The sequence below is a fragment of the Pelobates fuscus genome, chromosome 13, assembly GCF_036172605.1.
Source record: "Pelobates fuscus isolate aPelFus1 chromosome 13, aPelFus1.pri, whole genome shotgun sequence".
Classification (NCBI taxonomy): domain Eukaryota; kingdom Metazoa; phylum Chordata; class Amphibia; order Anura; family Pelobatidae; genus Pelobates; species Pelobates fuscus.
Window position 1 is genome coordinate 92,990,751 of NC_086329.1, and position 26,477 is coordinate 93,017,227.

General features: G+C 43.1%; 2 protein-coding genes across 2 annotated transcripts in view; one reads left to right on the forward strand and one right to left on the reverse strand.

Annotated features, from left to right (window-relative positions):
- The first annotated feature begins 8,188 nt into the window (after positions 1–8,188).
- On the forward strand, positions 8,189–13,946 carry RBM8A (RNA binding motif protein 8A). Its single transcript, XM_063440351.1, has 6 exons — positions 8,189–8,337; positions 11,658–11,717; positions 11,856–11,933; positions 12,762–12,898; positions 12,989–13,125; positions 13,553–13,946. The coding sequence occupies exons 1-6, from the start codon at positions 8,271–8,273 to the stop codon at positions 13,596–13,598; spliced, it is 525 nt and encodes a 174-aa protein (XP_063296421.1). The 5' UTR covers positions 8,189–8,270; the 3' UTR covers positions 13,599–13,946.
- Positions 13,947–15,771: 1,825 nt separating this feature from the next.
- The window catches only part of LOC134583526 (gonadotropin-releasing hormone II receptor-like), a 126,382-nt gene continuing 115,676 nt past the window's right edge, over positions 15,772–26,477 (reverse strand). Inside the window, exons 4-5 of the mRNA XM_063440462.1 lie at positions 17,187–17,391; positions 15,772–16,545 (exon numbers count right to left, since the gene is read on the reverse strand). Of these exons, the coding sequence (XP_063296532.1) occupies positions 16,061–16,545; positions 17,187–17,391 (690 nt within the window). The 3' untranslated portion in view covers positions 15,772–16,060. The remainder of the gene's footprint in view (positions 16,546–17,186; positions 17,392–26,477) is intronic.

Genomic DNA, 26,477 nt, shown 5'->3' on the forward strand with positions numbered 1-26,477 from the left:
AATCCCGGACTAACTGTCATCAATATCAAAGGGACCATCTATTTCCCAAATCCCAAACCACTTTTTTTGTAGATTAACCTTCAATTAATATATGCATGCATCTAATTATATATTTTCATTGGAGGTAGATGTAAAAACAGCTTGCAAATGTCTTATCTGCATCCTTTGCAAGCCCACCCCTTCTAGCCTCGCCAACATTTTATTTTGCTGTCCAATCACAGACTTCCCAATGCAGATTAATGAGAATTATTTGCAAGTCCGGTGCACTGAGCATTTGCTGCCTCAAGTTTAGCTCCCCTGAGCTGAACAAACCAGGAAGTAACAGGACCAATTGTTTGACGGCAAGCAGGTGTAACAAGATTAATTTTGAAAAGTGCAAATTTCAGTAGAATTTTTTTTTTTTTTTTTTAAATCGGTGGTGAAATAGAAGACAAACTCTTTACACAAAAAGCACTTCAGCAAGTGTCCCTTTACCTTCTATAGCACAGATCATAAAATAAACAGGGCTTTAGTCAATAAATAATGACTTGACAGCTGGATTGCAAAACTTAGACCAAAACAGTCAGGGTGGAAGAATTATCCAACCCTAATTTGGCCTATTTTTTTTTGATCCAGTCAATTATTCACTTTCTTAACCAAGGTGAGAAACTGAATTTTTTTTTACGTTTTAAGGTGGCTTTTAAAGATTGACCACACAGCAGAGGAGTTATAGAATATGCACATATAGTTCACCCAATCCAACATAGAATTGTTACCTTAAAGCAGTGTGACATTCTTAAGCCGTGTACTATACCCTTAGCAATAATGCTAAATTGTTCTGGTGCTTAAAGTGATCCTATCTTATACATGCCACTTCGATGACGCAAAGCTAATTAAAAGCCATTCCATCTCCTAAACCTTTAACCAGTTACCAAATAGATTTATACTCGCACAAAGAGCAGCTAGATTCTGGGAGAAAGAGTCCGTTGCATGCTGGGAATTTGTAGGGGATGGGGAGAGCATTATGCACCATACAACAGGGAGTTTCCAGTAACGTAGGTCAAACACACAATTCAGATTAGGTAATTAATGCTTTCAATGGCTTTAGAAAATCTAACATAAAGACTGTTCTCTATTCAGTTTGTATTCATGAAACGTTGCGAGTTGGTAAAAAGTTCACTTTAAGACTGCGGACTAGGCAGCACTCCAGGGTTTCCAATGGGGTAAATAATAAAGCGGCTGAGATGAGAATTTCTTTGGGATACCACTTGAACGCTCCCCATAACCTGCTTTCACACGGTGTGTCTGATATGTGTCCATGACAGCAGGATTGCTTGATTTGGATAAAGCAATATTACAAACTCCTTATTTTATTTTAAAATGTCTTTTTTAGATCTGATTTGTACTACCTACAAGGTTTAAATGTTTGGTACTGCGACCGATATCCTGTGTTTTTATATAAATGCGCCACACTTACATTTGTATCGAGGTATATGCAAATAAAAAAATGTAAAAATTCAAGCCCTTTCTGACTCTAAATTAAGATTACTTTTATTTTCATTTTACTCTCTCTTACACAAAGATGTTGGCTGTTTCTAGCTTCTCCTTTCGTTTTGGTTATTTTATGTCTTCTAAAAAGTTTAATATTTTCGGTTATAGAAAGGAACGTATTACTTCGATGTACTGAAGACAAAAATGGGAAACTGGTCTCAAACCAACATCAGCAATTGGGTGTCTTGTGTTTAGCTCCCTGTCAATCATTATTATGACTATACTCTGTAGCAGCTAGATACAGCATACTGAGAAGAGGAGAAATGAAACGATTTCTAAGTCTCTTCCACATTTGTAAATGTTGCCTTGTCTGAACTGGATTGTGATGTAGTTTGCTAAATCTTTACGTTAAATGTTAACGAGGAGAGCTTTTCATTAACGAAAGGTTAACACAAGTTATCTGTAAATTTTAATATTTTATTCAGCGGTGTAAATTCCATAGAAGTTAGTTTCCATTTAAACACTATAAGCCACAATCTCTCAAGCGCAAACACTCTCAAAAAGGCTCCTGATAAAATTAGCCAGCAATATTGCGGCACTAGTAATAAATAGACTTCCTTACATTAAAGGACAACCAAGCTCCCTATAGTGCCTCCCTCTGTCAAGGTCCCTCCACCCCTCTCTGTAGTGCAGAAGAGCTTAAACACCCCTTCTGTTAGGTAACTTGGGCTCCTCTTCTGTTCCTACCTCGCCAATATCAGACGGTGGAGGGTACCGGACTAGCATTAGCACTCCCATTCACCATGTTGGCACACCAACGGTTTGCAGTGGCTTACAAAGCATTTAATTGTGACTATGGTGTAACGTTAGATAAGCAGATTTATCATTTTGAGCAGTGGCGTACTAAGGGGGTGAGAACAGAAAGGAGGTGCACACAGCAGCACAACAAATAAGGTAGGAGAGAGAATAGTGGTTGACAGACTGAAAAATAGGGAAACAGAATTGGGACTGACAGAAAGACATAATGGGAGGGCTGGGCCTGGAAAAACAGAAAATATGAACATGGACAAACAAAATGAGATGGCTTAAGGAGGACAGAGAGAATGGGGGGGGGGGGTTGAGTAAAACAATGAGGGACGGACAAAAAATAGTGGGAAGAACAGAATAAAAATGGGGTGAATGAACAGAAAAAGGGGGGTGTGCAGAGCGTGTGTGTTTGGACAGACATAATGAGCATAATAGTATGACAGTCAGCGTGGGTGGGCTTTTGAACTCTAACTTCCTTGCACCATAACCACTTCAATAAGTCATATTGGCTATGGTGCAGTGTTTTCGGGGTAATTTTTTTTGTGTGGGGGCGGATGGGGGAACTTTGGGAGTTCCCAATGCACAAATGTGTCCTGGGTGTTAAATACCCTAGGTATGCCTCTGCTCAAGAATAATTACATTCATATTCAGTTTATAATAATCTCACTTTTAATTAAAAATGTAATTTACATTTTAAATTCAACTTACTACTTTGTGGTTTTCTTGGGGGTTTTGCAAAGTTAGGACACTGCTGGAGACGGCTGGTTTTAGCTGATGCGATGCAGGACCCAGGTAATCTGTCAAACTGTGCAGGCGGTAGTGGTTATGGTGCTTTCAGTATTCCATTAAGACCTTGGGTAGATAGGTCAACATGTTATTTATATATTATTATTATTGTTGTCATTTATATAGCGCCAACAGATTCCATAGCGCTTTACAATATTATAAGAAGGTAGATTTAACTATAAATAGGACAATTACAAGAAAACTTACAGGAACGATTGGTTGAAAAGGACCCTGCTCAAATGAGCTTACAGTCTATAGGAGGTGGGGTATAAAACACATTAGGACAGGAGATAGCAATCAAATAAAGTGGGAGTGAAGCAGAGCTGGAGGAGAGAGTAAAGTGCTGCCCTTTAGGAGAGAGCAAGAGACAGGTATGTGAGGTAGAGGTTACTCTGGGAGTCCATAAGCTTTCCTAAAGAGATGGATTTTAAGGCACTTCTTAAACGATTGAAGACTAGGGGAGAGTCTGATGGGGGTAGGCAGGCTATTCCATAGGAAGGGAGCCGCCCGAGAGAAGCCCTGCAAGCGTGAGTTGGCCGTACGGATGCGGACAACGGACAGGATAAGGTCACGGGCAAAGCGGAGAGTCAGAGAAGGGGCATACCTATGGATCTGTGAAGAGATATGAAAGGGGCTAGAATTGTTCAATACTTTATAGGTATGGGTTAGCACTTTGAATTGATTCCTATAGGATACAGGAAGTCAATGTAAGGACTGACAGAGCGGTGAGGTGTGAGAGGACCGACTAGAGAGGAAAATCAGTCCGGCGGCAGCAATCATTACAGACTGTAATATATATATCTATATCAACCATACACATGGCAGCAGCAGTTCGGTTTTAACACTGACAAGGACAGCATCAGATGGGTAGGCAAATCACACATGAAACCATAAAAGCTAGACATACAAGTCATACATAAAGGGAGCAATGAGACAGAACACATAGCACAATTAGTACTAGCCGTCCGATGAGGCACGATCTCCAAAAGATTTCACAATATGCGGTAGAGTACTCAGCTGGTCAGCTGCATAAATATATATATTTTTAATTAATTAAAAACCATTTAAAATAGCTTTTTCAAAAATATCTATACTTCTCTGTTTAAGATGTCTAGGATAAAAAAAACGTGACTTATTTTGTAACGCTTTGTGTTTAAAAACTTCAGTCCCTATCTCAGGTGGCTTTGCTGGGTAATTCAAAAATAATTTTTTTAAAGACAAATTTTTTTGCAATAATCTAATATATTTATATAAACTGAAAACTGATTAAAACTTTAAGATGGTGCAAACGTTAGGCCCCTATTTAATACTTTAATTTAATTGTCTTCAAGACATAAGACGATATTCTGTTTCCCTACTCTGCATCCACAAACGTAAATTCCTCGTTCTTGTTAATTGAAAATCTACCGTACTTTTCCCAAGTCTTCTGTCTAAAAAAAGTCCCGCTATATATTCCTCTCTCCCAAAATCTTAAATTTATTTTGTGTATGCTGGAGGGATTTAAATTTCTCTCCCTATACATCTGAGAACTAAATCCATTAGGCTCAGTATTAAATAAATTAGATTTTTTTCCCCCCCACTTACACCCAGTCCTTTTATTCTGTATTGGTGTTAACTTTATGCCCCTTGTGTCCTTTAGTATTCTCAAAACTTTTTGGGTGAGTTTTTATTTTATTCTAATCTTTGTCTATAATTATTACAATATGTTTTAATATTGATGTTTAAAATTCCCCACTTTACCTTTTTAATCCCTTTTTTTTTTTGTCAATCTTTCTTTTTATTGAGATATTAGCAATAAACTCAAAATAAGTAACAGTGATTCAGAATATATCTGCATCACAAACAAGGTTAATACACAGTGTGTCACATAATATTCTGAGCGTGGATGACATCTTCTTTTCCCCCGAATAACTAAGAAAAACAGACAGCAGTACAAATGGTAACCTGGCCTTAATTAACTGAATCATGCAGCATTCATGGAGAAGAGCACCTACTATAAACATGCCCCCTGTGCTATCCAAATTGAATTGCTATCCAAACAGAAGAGAGGTGTACTGCTTATGTTGAACACATATTACGGTTAAACAAGAGAGGTAATTCCACTGGTGCCAGCTGAAATGTAAAGTGGGCAGAGAGCATATAAAAGACCGAACCAACAATCATCTGCCCTGTATGTGCCAAAGGACCAGGGAAGAGATGATGGACTCTGGGTCCTATAGAGAAGGTGCACATTATATCCTATGCCCATCAAATAGTGCAATACGCCTGGTAGAGTGTCACATTTCCAGCCCCAGGCTCTAGCACAGTCCACTGCACTTTGCCCACCGGTTCGATCGCGTCTTGCTACCCAAACGTGGTCTCGGGATCTGCCACCAGATTGCTTCCATCCATGCTGTGTATTTGCCTCCTGAGAATGTGAGGTGTGCCTTGGGATTTGACCGTGGTTGGACTAAGGCCTAGGTAAGTAACAACTGCCCACAGATGTGAGCTTCCAGGATTGAGGTACTCTTTCCTTCTTTTTTCTCAGTTTCCCTGTTGTTGGCGCCCAAGTAAGGCCAGGATATGCAGGATCTGATCTGAGGGTTCCTCCATTCACTGTCGGTGGGGTGCTTTCCTCCACTGCACATTTCTCCAATCTCCTGCTGATTCTAGTCCACAATTGCAACCAAAATTGCTCAAAGGCCTGCTGTATGTGCTCCTCGAGTAGGGCATGGGTCGTGCCGGTAGCCATGTTTGAATGCTCGCTATTGGTGAAAGGCTGTGCAGGTTGTAGAGCCTATCCCTGTTTTCTGCCACCTCGTCAGGTCAGTACTCCAGTGGGCATCGGGATGACCCCCGCCGGTCCAAAGGACAGAGCAGTAGGGGGAAAGAAGGCAGTAGTGATTGACATCCCACATGAATCTTATTGATGAACAGGCCAGTGGCACTGCTCTGCATTGGTGGGTGAAAGAGTATGTGTTTTGAGTAGAAGAGGGGACTGGGGAGCCCCTCACATGTTACACATAACTTCATGGAAGCGGTGAATGCAGTGGGCCCGGGGGTTCAGGGCAGTAGCAAAACTACCATGGTCGCAGGGGTTGCCATGAAATTTACTGGTGTGTCTGCATAACTCCAGGGCTGGTGCACAGTGCTCCCCCTCCTGCCAGTCACTGAATGTAGCGTGGCCGAGCGGACCACGGTCTGACAGAGAGTGCTCACTGAGAGCAATAACCACTTCCTGTCAGACTGAATACTGTGGCGCGCTCGGCCATACTACAGTAAAGGAGGAGACTATATTTAAAAGAAGAAAAACTACCACAACAAGAGGATGTAGTCTTAAATTAGATGGGCAAAGGTTTAAAAATAATATCAGGAAGTATTACTTTACTGAGAGGGTAGTGGATGCATGGAATAGCCTTTAATATTATTTATATAGCGCCATCAGATTCCGTAGAGCTGTACAATGGGTGGACTAACAGACATGTAATTATAACCAGACAATTGGGAACAGAGAGGTGGAGGGCCCTGCTCAATGAGCTTACATTCTAGAGGGAGTGGGGTATAGTGACACAAAGGGTAAAAGTAGGAGTACGTAATAGCTTATTAGAAAAGTATTCACTGAGGGCTTAGTAGGTAATTTTTGACAGTTGCAGGAGAGGAGTCATGGGGGTGGGGGATAAAAACCTGCTAACAGATTCATTGATATGCATCTTGAAGAAGTAAATTTTCAATTATTTTTTTGAATGAGTGGAGACTGGGTGAAAGTCTTACGGAGAAAGGAAGTGAGTTCCACAGAAGAGGTGCAGCCCTGGAGAAATCTTGGAGGCGAGCATTAGAGGTGGGAGTAAGGACAGAGGATATACGTAGGTCTTTGGTAGAGCGTAGGGGCCTCGACGGGACATACTTGTGTATTAGGGAGGATAGGCAGGTTGGAGCGGCATTATGTAGGGACTTGTAAGCAAGCACCAGAATTTTAAATTGAGCCCTATATCTAACTGGAAGAGAATTGCAGGGACTGACAGAGCTGGGGGACGTGGGAGGTGCGGGTGGACAGGAAAATAAGCCCCGCCGCAGCATTCATTATAGATTGCAGCTGAAGTGGTAGAGGTTAACACAGTGAGTTTAAGCATGCGTGGGATAGGCATAAGGCTATCCTAACTATAAGATAAGGTCAGGGACTAATAAAAGTATTTAGAAAATTGGGCAGACTAGATGGGCAGAATGGTTCTGCTGGCCTCTGGTTGGAGAGTGTGGGACTGGCATTGGGCAAGCATTGAGACATATCAACATGTTCAGCAACCCCAAACATTATACAAGACATATCCAAAGAGGTGCTGACATATCAGCATATGCAGGCATCATACTAGGAGATATCTGAGGAACCCTATTTCAAATGGACACTTTAATATTACGGGTGTGAGCCAGGGCTGTTCTGAGAAAGGTTAGGCTTACTAATAACAATTTATGCAACTAAAATGTAGAACAAGAACAATGTATCTTATTTACACCGATTGATTTCTAAACACATTTATTGTAGTATAAAGACACATTACTGATAGTATTATTGCTGCTGAGCTCAGACACACCAACAATATGGAGCTCCTTACAATTTTGGGTCAGGACAAATAGATTGTTCTGGTGGACACGTAGATTTAATTTCCGCTTTAGCCCCTTGAAAAAGTATATATATATTTTTTTTAATTTCCACATCCATGAATGTTGGGGGAGAAAACTATTTCAAAGTTATTCACTAAAGTGCGAATTGTCATGAATTGAATGACTATTTCAAATTTTAGTGAAAAACAGTGAAATGACAAAAAAAATGAAAATTGTTACAAATTCACTTTGATTTTAAAATGTAGGCAGAATTTACTGGATTGTATAGCTGTAGAAGTTGTCAAAACATACAAGTCTGACCTAAAATGTGGAATTCACTTAAAGCACCATCCCAAAATATCTGAAACTAAACCTTTTAAGAAACAGACACGAGATAACTCACAGCCAAGCAATGCTGGGGGGAACCATGACCCCTCTGGGATTTTACTAACTACCTTATGAATGTTGGGATAATTGACCTTCACAACATGGCCGCTATGTTCTAGCCCCACGTCATTTCCGGTCGCCGCGATTTTACGCCAAACGTCACCGCAGCGCCGGAAGTTGCCTTTTGCCGTTTTAGTCTGGTCTCGCTTGTCGCAGTGTGTTAGTAACGCGGGGGCTCAGAGACCATGGCGGACGTACTGGATGTTCACGTTGCCGGCGGGGAGGACTTCGCCATGGACGAGGATGGCGATGGTAAGACTGGGGATAGGATGGGGTAATGCGGGGTTAGCTCGCGGCCTAGAACGGCTCGTCTGCCATAGACCATCGGGGAGATATTACCCATCACTGGGGGGGGAGAGATATTACCCATCACTGGGGGGGGAGAGATATTACCCATCACTGGGGGGGGGGAGAGATATTACCCATCACTGGGGGGGGAGAGATATTACCCATCACTGGGGGGGGAGAGATATTACCCATCACTGGGGGGAGAGAGATATTACCCATCACTGGGGGGGGAGAGATATTACCCATCACTGGGGGGGGGGAGAGATATTACCCATCACTGGGGGGGGAGAGATATTACCCATCACTGGGGGGGGAGAGATATTATCCATCACTGGGGGGAGAGAGATATTACCCATCACTGGGGGGGGAGAGATATTACCCATCACTGGGGGGGGAGAGATATTACCCATCACTGGGGGGGGAGAGATATTACCCATCACTGGGGGGGGGGAGAGATATTACCCATCACTGGGGGGGGAGAGATATTACCCATCACTGGGGGGGGAGAGATATTACCCATCACTGGGGGGAGAGAGATATTACCCATCACTGGGGGGGGGAGAGATATTACCCATCACTGGGGGGGGAGAGATATTACCCATCACTGGGGGGGGAGAGATATTACCCATCACTGGGGGGGGAGAGATATTACCCATCACTGGGGGGGGAGAGATATTACCCATCACTGGGGGGGGAGAGATATTACCCATCACTGGGGGGGGAGAGATATTACCCATCACTGGGGGGGGAGAGATATTACCCATCACTGGGGGGGGAGAGATATTACCCATCACTGGGGGGGGAGAGATATTACCCATCACTGGGGGGGGAGAGATATTACCCATCACTGGGGGGGGAGAGATATTACCCATCACTGGGGGGGGAGAGATATTACCCATCACTGGGGGGGGAGAGATATTACCCATCACTGGGGGGGGAGAGATATTACCCATCACTGGGGGGGGAGAGATATTACCCATCACTGGGGGGGGAGAGATATTACCCATCACTGGGGGGGGAGAGATATTACCCATCACTGGGGGGGGAGAGATATTACCCATCACTGGGGGGGGAGAGATATTACCCATCACTGGGGGGGGAGAGATATTACCCATCACTGGGGGGGGGGGAGAGATATTACCCATCACTGGGGGGGGGGGAGAGATATTACCCATCACTGGGGGGGGGGGAGAGATATTACCCATCACTGGGGGGGGGGGGAGAGATATTACCCATCACTGGGGGGGGGGGAAGGGGGGAGATATTACCCATCACTGGGGGGGAGATATTACCCATCACTGGGGGGGGAGAGATATTACCCATCACTGGGGGGGGGAGAGATATTACCCATCACTGGGGGGGGGGGAGAGATATTACCCATCACTGGGGGGGGGGAGAGATATTACCCATCACTGGGGGGGGGGAGATATTACCCATCACTGGGGGGGGGGAGATATTACCCATCACTGGGGGGGGGGAGATATTACCCATCACTGGGGGGGGGGGGAGATATTACCCATCACTGGGGGGGGGGGGAGATATTACCCATCACTGGGGGGGGGGGGGAGATATTACCCATCACTGGGGGGGGGGGGAGATATTACCCATCACTGGGGGGGGGGAGATATTACCCATCACTGGGGGGGGGGGGAGATATTACCCATCACTGGGGGGGGGGGGGAGATATTACCCATCACTGGGGGGGGAGGGGGGAGATATTACCCATCACTGGGGGGGGGAGGGGGGAGATATTACCCATCACTGGGGGGGAGATATTACCCATCACTGGGGGGGGGAAGAGATGACTTGGAAGCGTACGATCTATCAAAATTCTTAACCCTCAACACAATATGGGAGCGCCTTGGCAGATGGGACTCCTGGAGAAAGGCGATATCTGCCTTTAGACGGTTTAATTCCTTATATAACAAGTGCCTTTTCTTAGGGGAGTTGAGGCCTTTGACATTCAGAGATACAATCTTGCACTGCTTCGCCAGCTTTTTTAACAGAGTTTTTGGAATGGCCATCAAGTAATCACTGTGATCAGATTGTGTGCAAATTCACTTAAAAGGACACTCCGGGCACCCAGACCACTTCTGCCCATTGGAGTGGTTTGGGTGCCAACTCCCATCACCCTTAACCCTGCAAGTGTAATTATTGCAGTTTTTATAAACTGCAATAATTACCTTGCAGGGTTTAGTCCTCCTCTAGTGGCTGTCTATTAGACAGCCACTAGAGGGACTTCCGGCTTCTTAAAACACGAAAAGCATTTTAAGCGATGCTGGACGTCTTCATGCATGAGGACGTCAAGTGTCGCTGGAATCCCAATAGGAAAGCATTGAATAATGCTTTCCTATGAGGAGGTCTAATACCCTTCAGGGGAGGAGCCTGACCCAGCGCCGAGGGTCATCGGCGCTGGATTCAGGTAAGTCACTGAAGGGGTTTTAGCCCCTTCAGCAACATGGGATGGGGGGGAGGGAGACGCTGCAGGATTTTGCAGTGCCCGGAAAACGAATGTTTTCCTGGCACTGGAGAGTCCCTTTATCCAAATAGTGTATTGGTGTTATATAGACAGATAATTCTGTGATTTCCCGTATAATGGAAGGGGGACCAGGGACCTAAATAGCTAGTTGTATACTGTTGTGTCAGAAATACATGTTTGTATTCCTGACACTATAGTATTCATTTTAATGTAGAAGTGAACACTGCTGTATTTACCTTATTCCTAGAACTGGATGCCTCCATCGTGGCTCCCTGTCTCTTCCATTCACCATTGTTAATGTAAGAAGACAAACCAAATCAATGTTCCTGTTCTACTCGTTTGCATTGTCCTGGGATATGACTAAACTGCGTTGAATTGTGACATATATTATTTTTTGTTTTTGTATTTTATTGTACCCTGTTGTATCAATGCAATGTTTTGTGGACCCAGGGGACATACTTGAAAACGAGAGAAATCTCAATGTATCCTTCCTGGTAAAAATATTTTATAAATAAATACATTTGCACAATATTTGATAAGCATATAAAATGGAACATCTCATGTAAAAAAGTTATTGGTGGTTTTGAATGTTTTTTTTTTTTCAGTGGGGTAATTTCCAGCAATGTGACATTATCTCTTTAAGTGACATTTCTCTGAGATAAATTGTTCTTGGTTGAGAAAATTCCGTATATTTAACTGGAAATCTGAAAACCCTTTCAGAAAATGTTCTGTGTCCTTAGGTTTAATATTTTAAGTTATTTTGGTAGATGTGTTTAACATACATATCTCCTTACAATTTCCACAGAGAGTATTCACAAATTAAAGGAGAAAGCCAAGAAAAGAAAAGGGAGAGGATTTGGTGCTGGTAAGTCAACACTTTATTATGCTGTCAGTGTTGGGTTTTTTTTTGTTTTGTTTTTTTGGTGTCTTTTTTTTTTGTCTGTGTGACTTTGCAATAGTAGAAAAGTGTTTGTTCTCACGACTTACCTTTTTTTTCTGGCAGAGGAAGGTTCAAGGGCCAGAATCAGAGAGGACTATGACAGTGTTGAACAGGATGGAGATGAACCTGGCCCACAAAGATGTAAGTTTGTGCTCTCATCACTTCTTCAAGTTCTTGCTCTGCAAATCATGCCTATATTTTCTTTTTCTTTTAAGGAACACTATAGTGTCAGGACAGAAACCTGTATTCCTGACACTGTAATGTTAAACCCACTATTTCGGTCTTCGAACCCCTCTGCATCGCTTTGAAAAGCTGTTTTTACTCAGTTTTTTCCCCCCAGCACCGTGCTGGTCTCCTCCGGCAGGCTCTGCCTCCTTGGCTGAGATCATCAAACTTGATGATCCTAGCCAATCCAAAGCTTTCCCATAGGAAAGCAATGGGAGGCTATTGCGCATCCACAGCAAAACACTGCACTGCGCCGATCGTCATCTCACAGCACACAGTATTGAATCAATGCATCTTTATGGGGAATGTTCAGCACCTTGCTAACTCCAGTGCAGCACTGACACAGAAATAAACTCTAGTGGCCGTCTTAGTGACCGCCACTAGAGGTGTTACTAGGCAGCAATGTAAACATTGCCTCTTGTATGTACGATAGTACAACACTAAGGTCTAAGGTGATCTTGCAGGATCATCCATAGAGCCTAATGACAACTGGGGGCTTGACAAAAGGTAGCTTTGCCCCTTATTTCAATGAAATCTCAACAATCAATGTGAATATTTTTATAAAGATTCCCTCATTTTAGACAGGAGGGCGAGTGCCATTTAATTATTTTGTTCATCTTTTCTGAAAATGTAGACCTGTGCTCATATTTTATTGTATAATCTGTTTTCTATGGTTTTTGTTAAGCTTGGTGTCACTTTGTCTTGGTCAGTGTAACTTATGAATTGTACTCTGCATTTCCTCAGCTGTAGAAGGCTGGATCCTGTTTGTGACTGGTGTCCACGAAGAAGCCACAGAGGAAGACATTCATGATAAATTTGGAGAGTTTGGAGAGATCAAGAATGTGCATCTGAATCTGGACCGAAGGACTGGCTACCTTAAGGTGAGATTCAAGATAACCAAGACTAACCCATACCAACCATCCTATGCACTTGAGCATATCTTTGAAATTAACAAATGTCTTTTCCTACAGGGATACGCACTGGTAGAATATGAAACCTATAAAGAGGCCCTGGCTGCCATGGAAGGTTTAAATGGGCAGGATCTCATGGGGCAACCCGTCAGTGTGGATTGGGGCTTTGTTAGAGGACCTCCTAAAGGCAAGAGGCGGTAAGTGTCCAGTGTTTTTCAACAGATCTGCATTAATGTCCAGCCAGTGATTGCAGAAGGGCAGTGGTTTACTTGATTGGCAATTTAGCCACTCAGGATAGGTACAAGACATCAATAAAATAATGGAAAGCAAGCCTTCACAATATATTCTACCTATGATAGATTGAGGAGGATAGTGTTTAATTTTTTAGATAGAGGCTCCAGTATGAATATGACATGTACTATAGACCAGGGATTGGCAATGTTTTGCTGTCCAGATGTTCCAGCGTTACATCCTCCATGATGTTTTATTTCCCATGGAGATGATGGGAATAGTCTGCATCTTTAAGCAATGTAGGAAGAAATGTTTTGTTTTTGGGGGCAGGTGTGTGCATGCATGTGATGACATCAGCCAAACGTGTTCTTAAAATTAATTTTGTGTTTTCAGAAGTGGACGCAGAAGGAGCCGGAGCCCAGACAGAAGGCGACGTTAGTCCTATCTGCCTTTAGTTTGTTTTGGGCATATGGTTTTATAAATTTTGTGTTTTCAGAAGTGGACGCAGAATATGCCGGAGCCCAGACAGAGGACAACGTTAGTTCTATCGGCCTTTAGTTTGCTTTGGACATATGGTTTGTTTCTGAAGATGGGAAGAAAATTATAATGGACATGTTCTGTTCTTCTCAGCGTTTGTTGGGTTGTGTATTTTTCTTAAAGGAATTTTAAATTTTGGGGCATAAATGTTCTATTGCAGCTTAAACGCTTGGAGTAAATAAAAGGAAAAAAAGTTGTTATAGTTATGGTCCACAAATTTTGGAATAAAGTCTTTTTATGTTATCTGCTATTTTCCTTCCTTTTTCTCTTAATACACAACATTTCTCATGTTGATCACGTGGAGCTCACTAGAAATATACATTATTCCTTAAAGCAGGACTGTCACTGTGTGTGGACTGCAGAATTTGCAGAAACCTCTGATGGTGACATTGCCACATCGGGGTGGGGGAAAATTGAGTACAACTTGAGTACTAAACCTGTACCTCACGGGTGCTGCTGCCATCTTCTTGCTGGTCGTGCACAAGAGCATTAAGGTTTATGGAGGACTCTGTGGAATCCCATTGTACAGCTGGCACTATATAAATAATAATGCTCCCTAGACAGAGGCACTTCACTGGTGACCAGGTATTGACACCTCTGGACTGTGGTAGCCAAATGTTAAGAAGTGTCAGGCGTAGGAAAAATAGTGACAATTCGGTGAAATTCCAACACGGTCAATATGAGATTTAATCTTTATGAAATCTCAGTTTGCAGGGGTGGGGCAGATCCATGTCTAATTTGAGTTTTTATAAACCTATGGTACAGCTATCATAATGTGTTTGGGCAATGGGCAAATATACTCCGATTCATTGGTTGTGTACATATATTTGTAAATAGTTGGAAACCAAAATTGTGCAGTGTTTTTGTCACTTCTATTCCTGTTATTTTAAGCAGAGCAACACCCACTTTTTTGCACATAGTTCACTGATTTAGTAGTGTAGTTGTATTAACTAGCCAGGAGGTGGCACTGTTGTATGCATTTTTTTATGTAATTGTGCAGTACTTGTATTTTACATTTAAATATCACATAGATACACGAAACATAGTATGTTAATATTTTTCAAAATAGTTTATAGAATCTAAATATTCTAAAATATGATATGCACCATGTTTAAATTTAAATGTAAGTTTTAAAAATGTGAAATCTATGTGCATTCTTGGATTGTTCTAAGCTGAAAACGTTCTGTCCCAAGTACTTAAGTATATGATAGTTCAAGAAACTCAGCATTTACTTGTTTAGAGTTCTAAGATACAATGGGAGTTTTAATCACAGAGCCAATTACAATATTCCTACTGTGTGTAGACAGAAGGCGATTGAGATCATGTAAAACCTACATTAACACAATAACTTGACAATGGAACACATTACAGTAGGAGAATTGTATTGAGAATGGGGGAGGGGGCACTTTATATGCTGTTTATATGTAAAAATAGGGTGATTTGAATAGGGCTCTTTCAAACATCTTGAGTCACGGTCTCTGATTCTTACGTTAATTTGTTTATGAATGGTGTATGCCATACACAGTACACATCCATTAGTGTATGAAGTGTGGAGTCTTAATAGGTCAGCTATATTTGATTAAATTTGAAAAGTTCACTCCCATTCGATAATCAACCAGCCAGTAACCCGTACTACTCTATTAACACTTTGACACAAAGGTCGGAATGTTATAAACACATTGGCACTGTATGAACTTTGAAAACCCTTCTACAGCTAACCTGTGATGGGGTGTGTGTGTGTGTGTATGTATGTATGTCGTTGATTTCTCATGGCAGTTGCCGAATAAAGTTAAGTTATTTATTTTTCAACATTGAAAGAAGTCCTTGGAGTGCTTTTCCTACTTTTGATTTCTATTCATTCTGCTGACAAGCACCGGGCTTTATCCGTATAATTCTACAGGAGTGCAAGCATTGGACAGTATTTTATATATATATATATTTTTTTTTTTTTTTTAGTATTTTGTAGTAAAAATTAACTTGTTGGACTTAACCTTTCAGACTTGTGCAGATATGCAGGCTTTAGTCATGAGAGAAATTTTAAAATTAAAAACACTCAACACATTTCACGTGTGCATTTTAATGACATAGTTACACATCCTTTACAGTTTGAAAGAGAACTAAGGCAGATGGGACTATTTTCCATCAGGTGATAACATTCTCATTGAATTGATTCAGAAATATTCTGTGCAAAATGTCTTCTTATCAGAAGAATCGATAAATTGTCCCTAGTTTATTAGCTATTTTGTATTTGTTTTATATTTTTTGTGAAGATCTACATCTGGCAGTGGAATGCACAATATGACGTGTAAATCATCAGAGCAGCATCAAGTTCATCTTTGTTCAAATTAGCCTTTGCTATGAATATCACATAAAACTTTCTCTCGTTTTTCTGCGACACTTTTCACATTTCCTACCAAATCCAGTGACCTCCAATTCAAATTTTCCAGAGTCTCCCATCTTTCCAGTATTCCGCTTCAGTGGAACAGCTGTGGTTGAGATCCTGAATGATCCTGTACCCAAAGAAGCAGTGTCGTTGTCCTTTCCCTGAGTGGTACATCGACAAACCCGCCTGATCTCACGACGGAAGTGGATGGTGAAAAGACCATAGATAATGGGGTCTAGGCAAGCATTAAAGAGGCCAAAGAGGAATAGAATGTGACTGAGGGATGGAGGAACTTTTTCCCGAGTTAACATCTCCGGAGAAAACCAATACCAGATCCCGAGGAGGTAGTAAGGAGTCCAACATACAATGAAAGTCAAAACGATAACCAAAGACATCTTCAACGTCCTCATTCGTGCCCGAGGTATGTTGTTATAGGAGCGGCGGAGGTGAAATTCCCTGGAAGAGACTAAGGAGGGACATATATTTAATCTGCATGTGAAGAGATTTTTAACACAGATTGGCTGTAGAATAACTGCAATAAGCTTGAAATGGCTCCAAATATACTTGTAAAAACATTAACATCTGATTTGTAAGAGGATGGGACCTCTGATGTATATGCTTCTGTTCCCTCTGTGAACTTGTACAGTGCCGATTACATCTGTTGGCACAATATAAATAAAATATATATTGATAACCTAAAACTATAGAAAGGACAAGTGAACAAACATGATGTTCTTGTTCTATTGTAAGGGGCTTGTGGGCTCGTTTGTAGGTCTGTGGAGCCTTCTTAACACATATTGTCCGAAGTGTGAAGTTTTTCCATGTGTTTTCTAATATTTTACACATTTTATCAGTTTTGTAACACAATGTTCTATTTAAATTTGCCACCATTCCAAGTTTGGAACATAACGGTGTCTTTAAAATTCTTGGGCCTAGTTAGACAAAAAGGAGGATGGTTATAGTGGGATAAAGCTGCCTTTTATCTATTCTGCGTCGGGTATAAGCTGTCTTTTATATTCAGAATCAGGGACCAGCTACATTTATCGACTGCTATAAAGCCTCCTTTAGGCTTCACACAGTTTAAGAATTTATACAAATGTCACTCACCACAAGACTTCTTCATTTTCTGGGAAATTTCGATCAGGATTCTGGAGTAGCAGTAGACCATGATCAACAGCGGCAGCAGGAAGAGGCAGAAGAAGGTAAACATGTTGTAGATGGTTTCTTGCCAGTGGGCTTGAAAGCTGCCCACTGTGGCACACTGTATGAAGTGGACAGGATGTGTTCTGCTGACCATGTGGAATACAAAGAGCTGGGAAGAAAATCAAGAATTAGATGTGCAATGAAAGGATATGGACCCGAAAGATTCTCCACCATGCTCCATCAAGATTCTCTAGAACTTACACCACTGAACAAAACCCTGGAAGTCAACTAGTTGTGTTAAAACTGGAAGTCACTTCCCTGGAATTTTAATATTATGTTGACTTGTTCCTATGTTTAACAAATATATAGAAGTTAATGTGAGAATGGGTCTATTGTGTCAAGGTATGGTGCTTTGCGATTGTATAGCTGTGCAGCTCCCAAGCTGTAGTATTTAATTGCTCAGGCAAAGATCGCGATCCTACACAAATATGAACACATAATGTGCAGTGTAGGTTTCAGAAGTCACCGTCTATGTTTCTGCCTTGGAGAATGATCTTCCAAACTCCGATGGCCATTTGGCCTTCTGGGCTTCATAGATTAATGTTGTGTCTTTTATGCAGTTTGCTATTGACATTTCACAAGCTCTGTTATTTATTCTTTGCAGTGGAGTAGATAAAGAGATGCGTGGAATCCCCAGTGGGCTAAGATCTATCACTGTATGTCATATTGTATTTCTTGACACCTTGAGGAAATGGCTTCCCTCTGCAGGCACGTTAAAACTAGTGTTATTCTTTTTAAAAAAAAAATAAAAATTTTTGAAAATGATTGTATCTAAAACTAAAAACAATAAATCCATGACAACTGGTGTCAGATGTCCTTTGCACAGATCTTTATTTGACAGCGTGATAATGATATTAATATATAATATGTGTTTCAATTGATAAAAGACATTGATAGTTCAATTTTATTTTTTTTGTTCCTAGGGAATTATTACCCTATACTGTTTTAGTAATTGTATCGACATGATGCAAGATTGGGTAGACTCCGTTAGTATTAGAACCTTGAACATGCTATAAAACCAACAGGATAAACTCACTAACTAAAATTATTTGTATTAATAGTTACAAATTACACATCACAAGTTATTCAGAAACAAACTATATAGGACTGGTTTCCTGATGTCTTTAATAAAATATGCCCAAGAGATTTCATTGGGTCTAAATACAGATGCAATTTGTAAAGGGACTATGTAAACTTAGTGTTTACTTGGTTCTGCCTGGCATTGACCCATTCTATACCCTACTTGGCATCTGCCAGACCGGGTAAATGAGGGATTATAAAGTAAAGTCCTGCCCTTATCATTACACAAGCCTGTTTGTATGGATTCCTTTCTGGATTTAAAAACAGCATCCAGTACATAGACAGACTTTATTTAAAGGGACACTAAAGTCACTAAAACAACTTTAGCTCAATTAAGTAGTTTTGGTGTATAGCTCATGCCCCTGCAGTCTTACTGCTGAATTCTCTGTTATCTAGCAGTTAAGTCACTTTGTTTACACAGCCCTAGTCACACCTCTCGGCATGTGACTTGCACAGCCTTCCTAAACACTTCCTGTAAAGAGACATCTAATGTTTACACATCCTTAATTGCAAATTCTGTTTAATTTAGAATTACTTATCTCCTGCATGGTTAATAGCTTGCTTGACCCTGCAGGAGCATTCTGTGTGTAATTAAACTTTAGTTTACAGAGCATGAAAGTAAGTTCCCATCTGATTGAAAATAAAACCATTTTTTTTTTCATGCAGGCTGTGTCAGTCACAGCCAGAGGAGGTGTGGTTAGGGCTGCATAAACAGAAACAATAGTGATTTAACTCCGAAATGGCAGAGAATTGAGCAGTGAAACTTGAGAGGCTTGATCTATACATCCAAACTGCTTCAATAAGCTAGAGTTGTTTTGGTGACTATAGTGTCCCTTTAACTTTTACATCGTCCGTATCCATCTGCTTAACTATAAGAAAGCATAAGGGATTCAGTCAATTCCAAATTATAGGCAATTATATGCAAAATACAAATGGCAAAATGCAAGCAAGATTAGCCGAACTGTGACTATAGTAAATGTGTTGAGATTTCCAGATGAGCTATTTCTGCCCACATTTTGACACTCGAATTTCAATTCAATAAAATTCAGACCTTAGTGAATAAAACTCCAAGTATCTTGTTATTCCTTTGATTTTATTTGATCTGAGAACTACTAGCATATGGTAACTAACCATCGCTTGATCCTGTCTATTCTTTGTAGGTGTTTGGGCCACAAGTAGGTCAAACTGTAATGCAAAAAAATAGGAGATATCATCATGATAATTTTTTTACCAGCTTTGGATGATCCTTTCATGTACATCAGAGAAACAGCAAGCCATCACACTTCCAGAAGGAAAGCAAAGGAGGAATTAACCCACTGGACAATAACCAAATGTGCTAATTCCCACATTTCCCTTTCTCTTGCCCATCACAGACGTAATGTAAGAGCACAGATTAAGGGTTTGGCCTATTTTGTACTATATACGCTTGTATACATACAGAAAGGACAGATTTTGTTGCCCTTTGCAATATTGGACTGTCCTGTTTCAAGCGTGTATTTATTATTATTTTTTTTTTTTTTTTTTTCTAGCAATTGTTTTTATTTTTTTTATTTTTTTAAAGTGCTCTTGCAAGCAGTCTTATTATATATATATATTTTTTTAACATTCTTTCTTTTATTTAAGGCATATGAGATGGGGTACAGAAGATAGAGCAGGGGAAATGTATGCATAGGTACAACATGGGGTCAATACATCGATAGCCTAAGTGCAACACATTTCTAGGATAGAGATGCCTCATTTTTAAATTTTGTTGTTTAACAAGGGCGAAACCACAGTAGATTTAGATTAACTTGGGCATTATAGCCCAGTAATGATAACATTAAGTAGACTTATAACACATACATAGCTATAACGTAGAATTGTCAATGCCTTACGACTGCTATTCTCATGACAGCACAGTTAGTGTAAGAGTAATATGCTAGGTATAGAAGCAGACTAGTGTGTGTAGACTATATAGCGCTCTATAGAGCTGTTAGTCGTATCATGCTAATATATATGGCGTAGGTAGAGTTAAAGAGCAAAAGTATTTTCGGCATGCATTGCATTACAGGCATAGCAGGTGATAACCAAACTAAACATGCTATATAATTGGGTCTGAGCATTAGAAGCATGACTTGTACATTAGAAGCATGACTTGTGAGGATCAGGTGAAGTAAATAACAGCTATTCCAACTGCACAAAGCTGGGCTGTTTAGCTCCAACAGAATCTGGTGCACAACTAGTGTTAAAAATACAAGAAAAATGTCTCAGATAGAGAGGGATGCACCGATATGCTTTGGTTCTAGCAGGCATCAAGCTGTACAGGTTGCAAAAAGGAGTGGATGGAAAATATGGTACAGAAACGTAAGAGTCCTGAACCGAAAGGTTAGATGTGCCAAGGTCCCATGGTAGCCGTTTAACAGTAACCCAGGTGATGTTTAGTTACTGAGAGGGGGGGCCATGAGTCTTGGTTAACCCTCGCCAGTTCTGGGTAGGTCATAGCCCCTTGGTGTGGTCAGTGTCCAAAGATCCTGCGGCTCAGGCGTGGCGATTTGCCATGGGTGAGTAGGGTGTGCGATGAGGTGTTTTGTTTCCTGCAGGCATGTATTGTGCCTGGGTGCCTCGTGGTGGTCCTGCGCTTCGGTTGTTGGGACCGCTGAGTGAGAATTAGATTGGGCCTTGTTCCGTGGCTTGTGGTTGTGGGTTTCGGACCCCAGTCCAGCTGTTAGGCTTCTAAACTTGTGCCTGTGGATATGCTCTGTGTAGGGCCCGGGACTGCTCGTCCGTGTCGGTCGGTTCCGGTGTCGGTATGGGAGCAGGCTCTTCATGGCTGTTGTGCCAGGCCTTGGCTTATGCCGGCGTGTAGATGGCTTCAGCTTGTGTGTGAGGTTAGTAGCGGTCGAATGAAGGTGCCATGCTTGTTTGTGTGTTGAAGAGTAGTAGCGCTGTTTTTGGCGCCATTTTCCGGCTTGTTTTCGGCTTTTCGTGCCGCTGAGCTGTGTGCAGGAGGGCAGCATCCTCGGTGAGTTCTCGACTCGAGGAGTGGCTGCAGATCGTCTGTTTTCTAGTTTGCGCCAGAAGGCCTCAAAATGGGCATCCAGCCTCTCCAGGATATTTGTCATCGTGGTGAGTGATTCCGGGCCGGTCGCCGCCATCTTGGGGTTAGATCTGTTCGGCTCAGACTGTTGCCCCCGCGCCCGAGGGGGCCCTCCTGGGACCGGGATAACCCCCTCCGGTCCATAGGGGGGGGAACGTGGGACCAGATGCAAGCTGGTAGCTGTCGAGGGCGATGGGGGAGCGGCCGCCTCCCCCGCGCCAGCCATGCTGAGAGGCCTCGGTTTGCTGTGCCTGGGTTCGTGCGTTTGGTGCCACCTGCTTGGCACCATCGCATAGCCCCTGCTAGCAGCTCCTGGTTGGTGGTCCATTCAGCTAGTTTTTAGACGATTTAAGTCTTTTAATCTGGAAAAGTTTGCTGCAAGGAGCAGGAGCAGCTCTGCCTTGCGTCCGCTCCGCTCTGTGGTCAGGCCCCGCCCCCGTGTATTTATTATTTAATGGCACCACCTCAAACCACTAAATGCTATTTTGGACATCCAAATATCTGATTTCAGTGAGCCCGGGTCTTGATCCCATTTTCTGAGGATCTCGGACTGCCAGCATTCGATATATAGAGTGCGATCTGATGAATGGCTTCAATAGATGGGATTGTCCAACCTGGGACAGCCATATCTTGATAAATCGATACCCAAGTTGATAATCTTAGGAGTCCAATTGCTTTCATTAACCTTGAAACTTTGGAGCTGAGACTGTCATCTCTCGAGAGGTTATTTTTTTTTTTTTTTTTTAATTCTTTATTTTTGTAGTGCATATAAACGTAACAGAACGTACATGCGGTACCCCAAAGGCAATCCACATGCTTTTTCAAACATTAAGTACAGTGAGGTATATATTAGTTCTTGCACATTTTTAGTGTTAATTTTAGTAAGCTTAGGATATAACAGGACTTTGCACTATTTTGGCATATTAGATACAGTCTAAACAGGCTATACAATAACGTCTGACCACATGAATTCTATCATATTCTGCCTTAAGTCATTGACTTCAAAGTGTACGCTTAAAACAATATTCAGGCTTAGTCTGCATATTCGCTGATCAGTTGACATCATAGATTATGCATGTGTAAAAATTCAGGTGAGTACTACAGGCTAGTACTAGAAACTGATTGCAACTTTAAACTACTGGTTATAATAACTCACATGTTTGTTGTTTCGAAGCTGAAACGTTAGGATTAATAAAACACATTAAATGCAGGCTGAGTGATAATATCTAAAAACATAGTGAAGCAGGAACACATCGCTCGCTATATTAACAGGCTAGTGCTTTGAAATTATAACGCTATATTCAGGCTGTGTCTAGGTCACTTTAGTGGGATTTCACCCTGGTTAATCGGCCCAGTGGAGAGGGCTGCCATCATGGTGGTCCCGAGACCTCACAGACAGGGGGAGTCCCGCCACTACCCCAGATATCTGCTCTGCTGTTTCTGAGTAGCTGGGAGTGAGTGTCCATCAGAGCAGGCATCAGGGCACAGTCCCTCCATGTTGTCAATTGGGTTGCTTGCTGGGATTTCTTGGGTTTCCGCTGTAGCTTGTTGCGCTTGCCTCTCTTGTTCATCCGGGAGCTGGTGACCGCCATTGTAGAGGGTTTGGTGACGGCTGCTCGAGTATGCTGGTTTCTGTGTCGCCTCAGTGCAAGCTGGTTGGGAGTAAGAGGTCGGGTGGTGTGCTGGGGTTTCTCGCTTGGCGGTAGGCTCAGTCCTTTCAGGCGGGAATGTTGATGTTCGGTGTCAGCGATGTCGCACATGGTCTCCGCCATCTTTGGGCCCTGAGCCTGTGTAATGGCCGGGCGTCCTTGTCGGATCTCCACTGCCACGCTGTGAGTACGGCTGTGGGGCGAGGACCGGGATCACCCCCCCGGTCCAAAGGGGGGAGGTAACAGGGCCGGGTCCGCCGTGAGATGGATTGCCGTTTCAGCTCCGTTAGGCAGGATAGTGGGGTGGCGGCCGTCCACCCCACTCACCGCCGGCTAAGTTCCCGCTGTGAGTCGCGGGTATTTCACCTCCGAGGGACTGAAGCTGCTGGAGCCAGCCTCTCCTCGGATCCGGTAGCCTCTGTGCGTCGTGGGTCGCAGTGGCAGGTATCTGTGGACTTTGCAAAGGCCATATTTCCAGCCCAATTGTGTGTAGTCTGCAGGAGCCGAGCTTCCCTGCGACCAGCCATCTTGGCGGCCCGGCCCCGCCCCCCTCGAGAGGTTATTTTCATAAATACATTTCACTGGGGGTTTTGAATGCAAACTTAACTCGTTAAATCTGACTCATCCTTTAAGGAAGGAAGGCACAAATTGTTTTTTGTGTTCTAGGTTGAGGAATAAAGTGGCTCTGGGGATTATTGTCATTCTTTGTGAATATTCTAGATCAGTGGTTCCCATTCCCAACCATTTTTTTACTTGATATATATGGAAATATTTATTAATATAGTTGCTGTTATATAAAATGTAGATGTCTTTCTCTACCCCAGGCTCCCCTGCTCTACATCTGCCCCAGGCTTCACCTGCTCCTCCTCTGCCCAGGCTCTCCCTGCTCTACATCTGCCCCAGGCTCCCTATGCTCCTTCTCTGCCCCTGGCTCACCCTGCTCTTCCTCTGCCCCAGGCTCCCCCTGTTTCTCCTCTGTCTAAGGTTCCCCATACTCCTCCTCCTTTGCCCTAGGCTCTCCTTGCTTCTCCTCTGCCCTGGGATCTCCATGCTTCTCTTCTGCGTCAGGCTCTACCAGCTTCTCCTCTGTGCCCTAGGCTCCCTTTGCTTCTCCTCTGCCAAAGGCTCTTTCTGTTCTTCCTCTGCCCAGGCTCCCCTGACCTCCTCTGCCCCAGGTTCCCCATACACTTCCTCTGTCTCCAGGCTCCCCTTGCTTCTCCTCTGCCCTAAGCTCCCCTGATTTTATCTGTCCCATGTTCCTCCTGCTCTTCCGCTGCCCCAGGCTCTCCTGCTCTTCCATTGCCCCAGGCTCTCCTGCTCTTCCATTGCCCCAGGCTCTCCTGTTCTTCCACTGCCCCAGACTCTCCTGCTCTTTTGCTGCCCAAGGCTCTCCTGCTCTTCTTTTTCCCCAGGTTCACTCTGCTTCTCTTCTGCCCCAGATCCTCCTTATCACAGTGCAGATGGACACTGTGACGGACCGCTGGCACTCCAACCGAGTACCTCTGCCAATCGAAGCTCCTAGTGCTTGCAGAGGACTCCAAGCACTCCACCAGACACCATAAGCACTGCAGACCCCACTTCCAGCGATGCAGCTGCGCCGGGGTCTCGCGTCTTCCACCCACCCTGGACCCAAGACCAGGATCCAGCTTACAGTGGATAGACCTCTCCTACTCCAGACAGCGTAGCATGAACAAGCTCTTACAAGAGCTTATACTCAGGGGAGTATTGTGATCATAGCAATCGCCAAGAGTGTAGTTATCCCATCCCCCAAACATGAGCCAATACTTCATGAAGGGGTAAAGCAGGTCTGTTTAATGCAAGCCAGCACTCACAATTTATCCAATTCCTCAGGCCATAGGCACACCCCCTGGACCTGATGGAACACAGGCACACAAACCAATCAAAACAATACAACAATGTCTGACACTCCCACATACAGCACACAATCCCTCCCCTCTGCCTGGGATATAATTAAAGCAGCTAATACAATAACCTAATTATCCACAGGCAATAAAACACACATTTTCCCCAAAGTCCATAAAACACCCCAAAACACAACATATCCCCATAAATATATTATATCCCTCGATAGCCCTGATCTGGGTGAGCAACATATCCCAAAATCACCCAGGTCAGAGCAGGGGTTAAAAAGTTTTATGGAAGTCTCTTTTGACCGACTGCACGCATGATTTCATGACCAAAACAGTTCCAGAGAATTTGGCTGTGCGGCCGGTCTGTTTCCAATGCTAAGTTCAGTTCAAAATAGACGAACAGGAACCATTCGTGTAAATAGTCAATGTTAAAGTGCCGTTCGAATTGTCGAATGGCGTTCGACTCCAGTCGAAGACTTGAAGTCCAGAGAAGGTAAAGTTTCAGCGGTGTTCGTGCCGTCACCTGTCCGATTTGAGTTCCATGAACTCGACGACAAAACACAGCTGAACGTGTTTGAATGTCGAATGGCGGCCACTTCAACACTTTGGCTGTATCTGAAGTGCCACTTCAATGGTGTAGAACTGTTCCAATATAATTCAAAGGGGCAGAACCCGTGCCTTAAAACCCAATACGCCCAAATAATGCTTTTAAAGGTAAATACATCACAGGGCCATATTCACAGGGCAAAAGGCTGGCAAGCAGGCCTTTCCAAGTACAAGTGGTGAGGTTACTTTCGCCACAGAAACATTGACACACATGCAGATACACACATTGATACACAAGCAGATGCACAGACACACATATCCAAACGATGACACTCAAACATACAGACATACAGATACACACACTGACACATTTGCAGATACATAAACCAGGGCTTGACAAATTTGCTCAGAATCTAGGAGCCAGCAAAAAAAGTTAGGATAACTACCAAGGCACTTTTCACCTTTTTTGGGACACAAAATCCCTCAATACCCGCTCCAGCAGAACCTCCTGACACTCTTATACAGAGATGGGTCGGAAAACTAAAAAACTAAAGCCGGACAAGCCACGTCAGGGCCTGCACATCGGTGACCTCCTGTGCCAGGCCAGCCGCGCGGTAAGGCTCAAGATGGCCGCCTACCCCGGAGACTTACTCGGAAATATCTGACGACTTCTACCAGGAGGATGAAGAAGATGAAATGCCCATGGTGCAACCCACTAAACCGGTCCCCAAGGGGCCCGACACCTCACCGGTCACCACTGAGGTCCTCATGACACTTTTGACGACCCTCCAGAACAGTATACTGGCGGACACAGCAAAGATCCACGAGGACATACGAGGCCTGTCGGGCAGGCTGGGCACCTTGGAGGGAACCACCAGGGAACACGCTACACAACTTACCTCACTACAATGGGAGATTGACCATTAACAACAACACAAAGTCTATGACCAACGCTTTGCCATGATGGAGGACA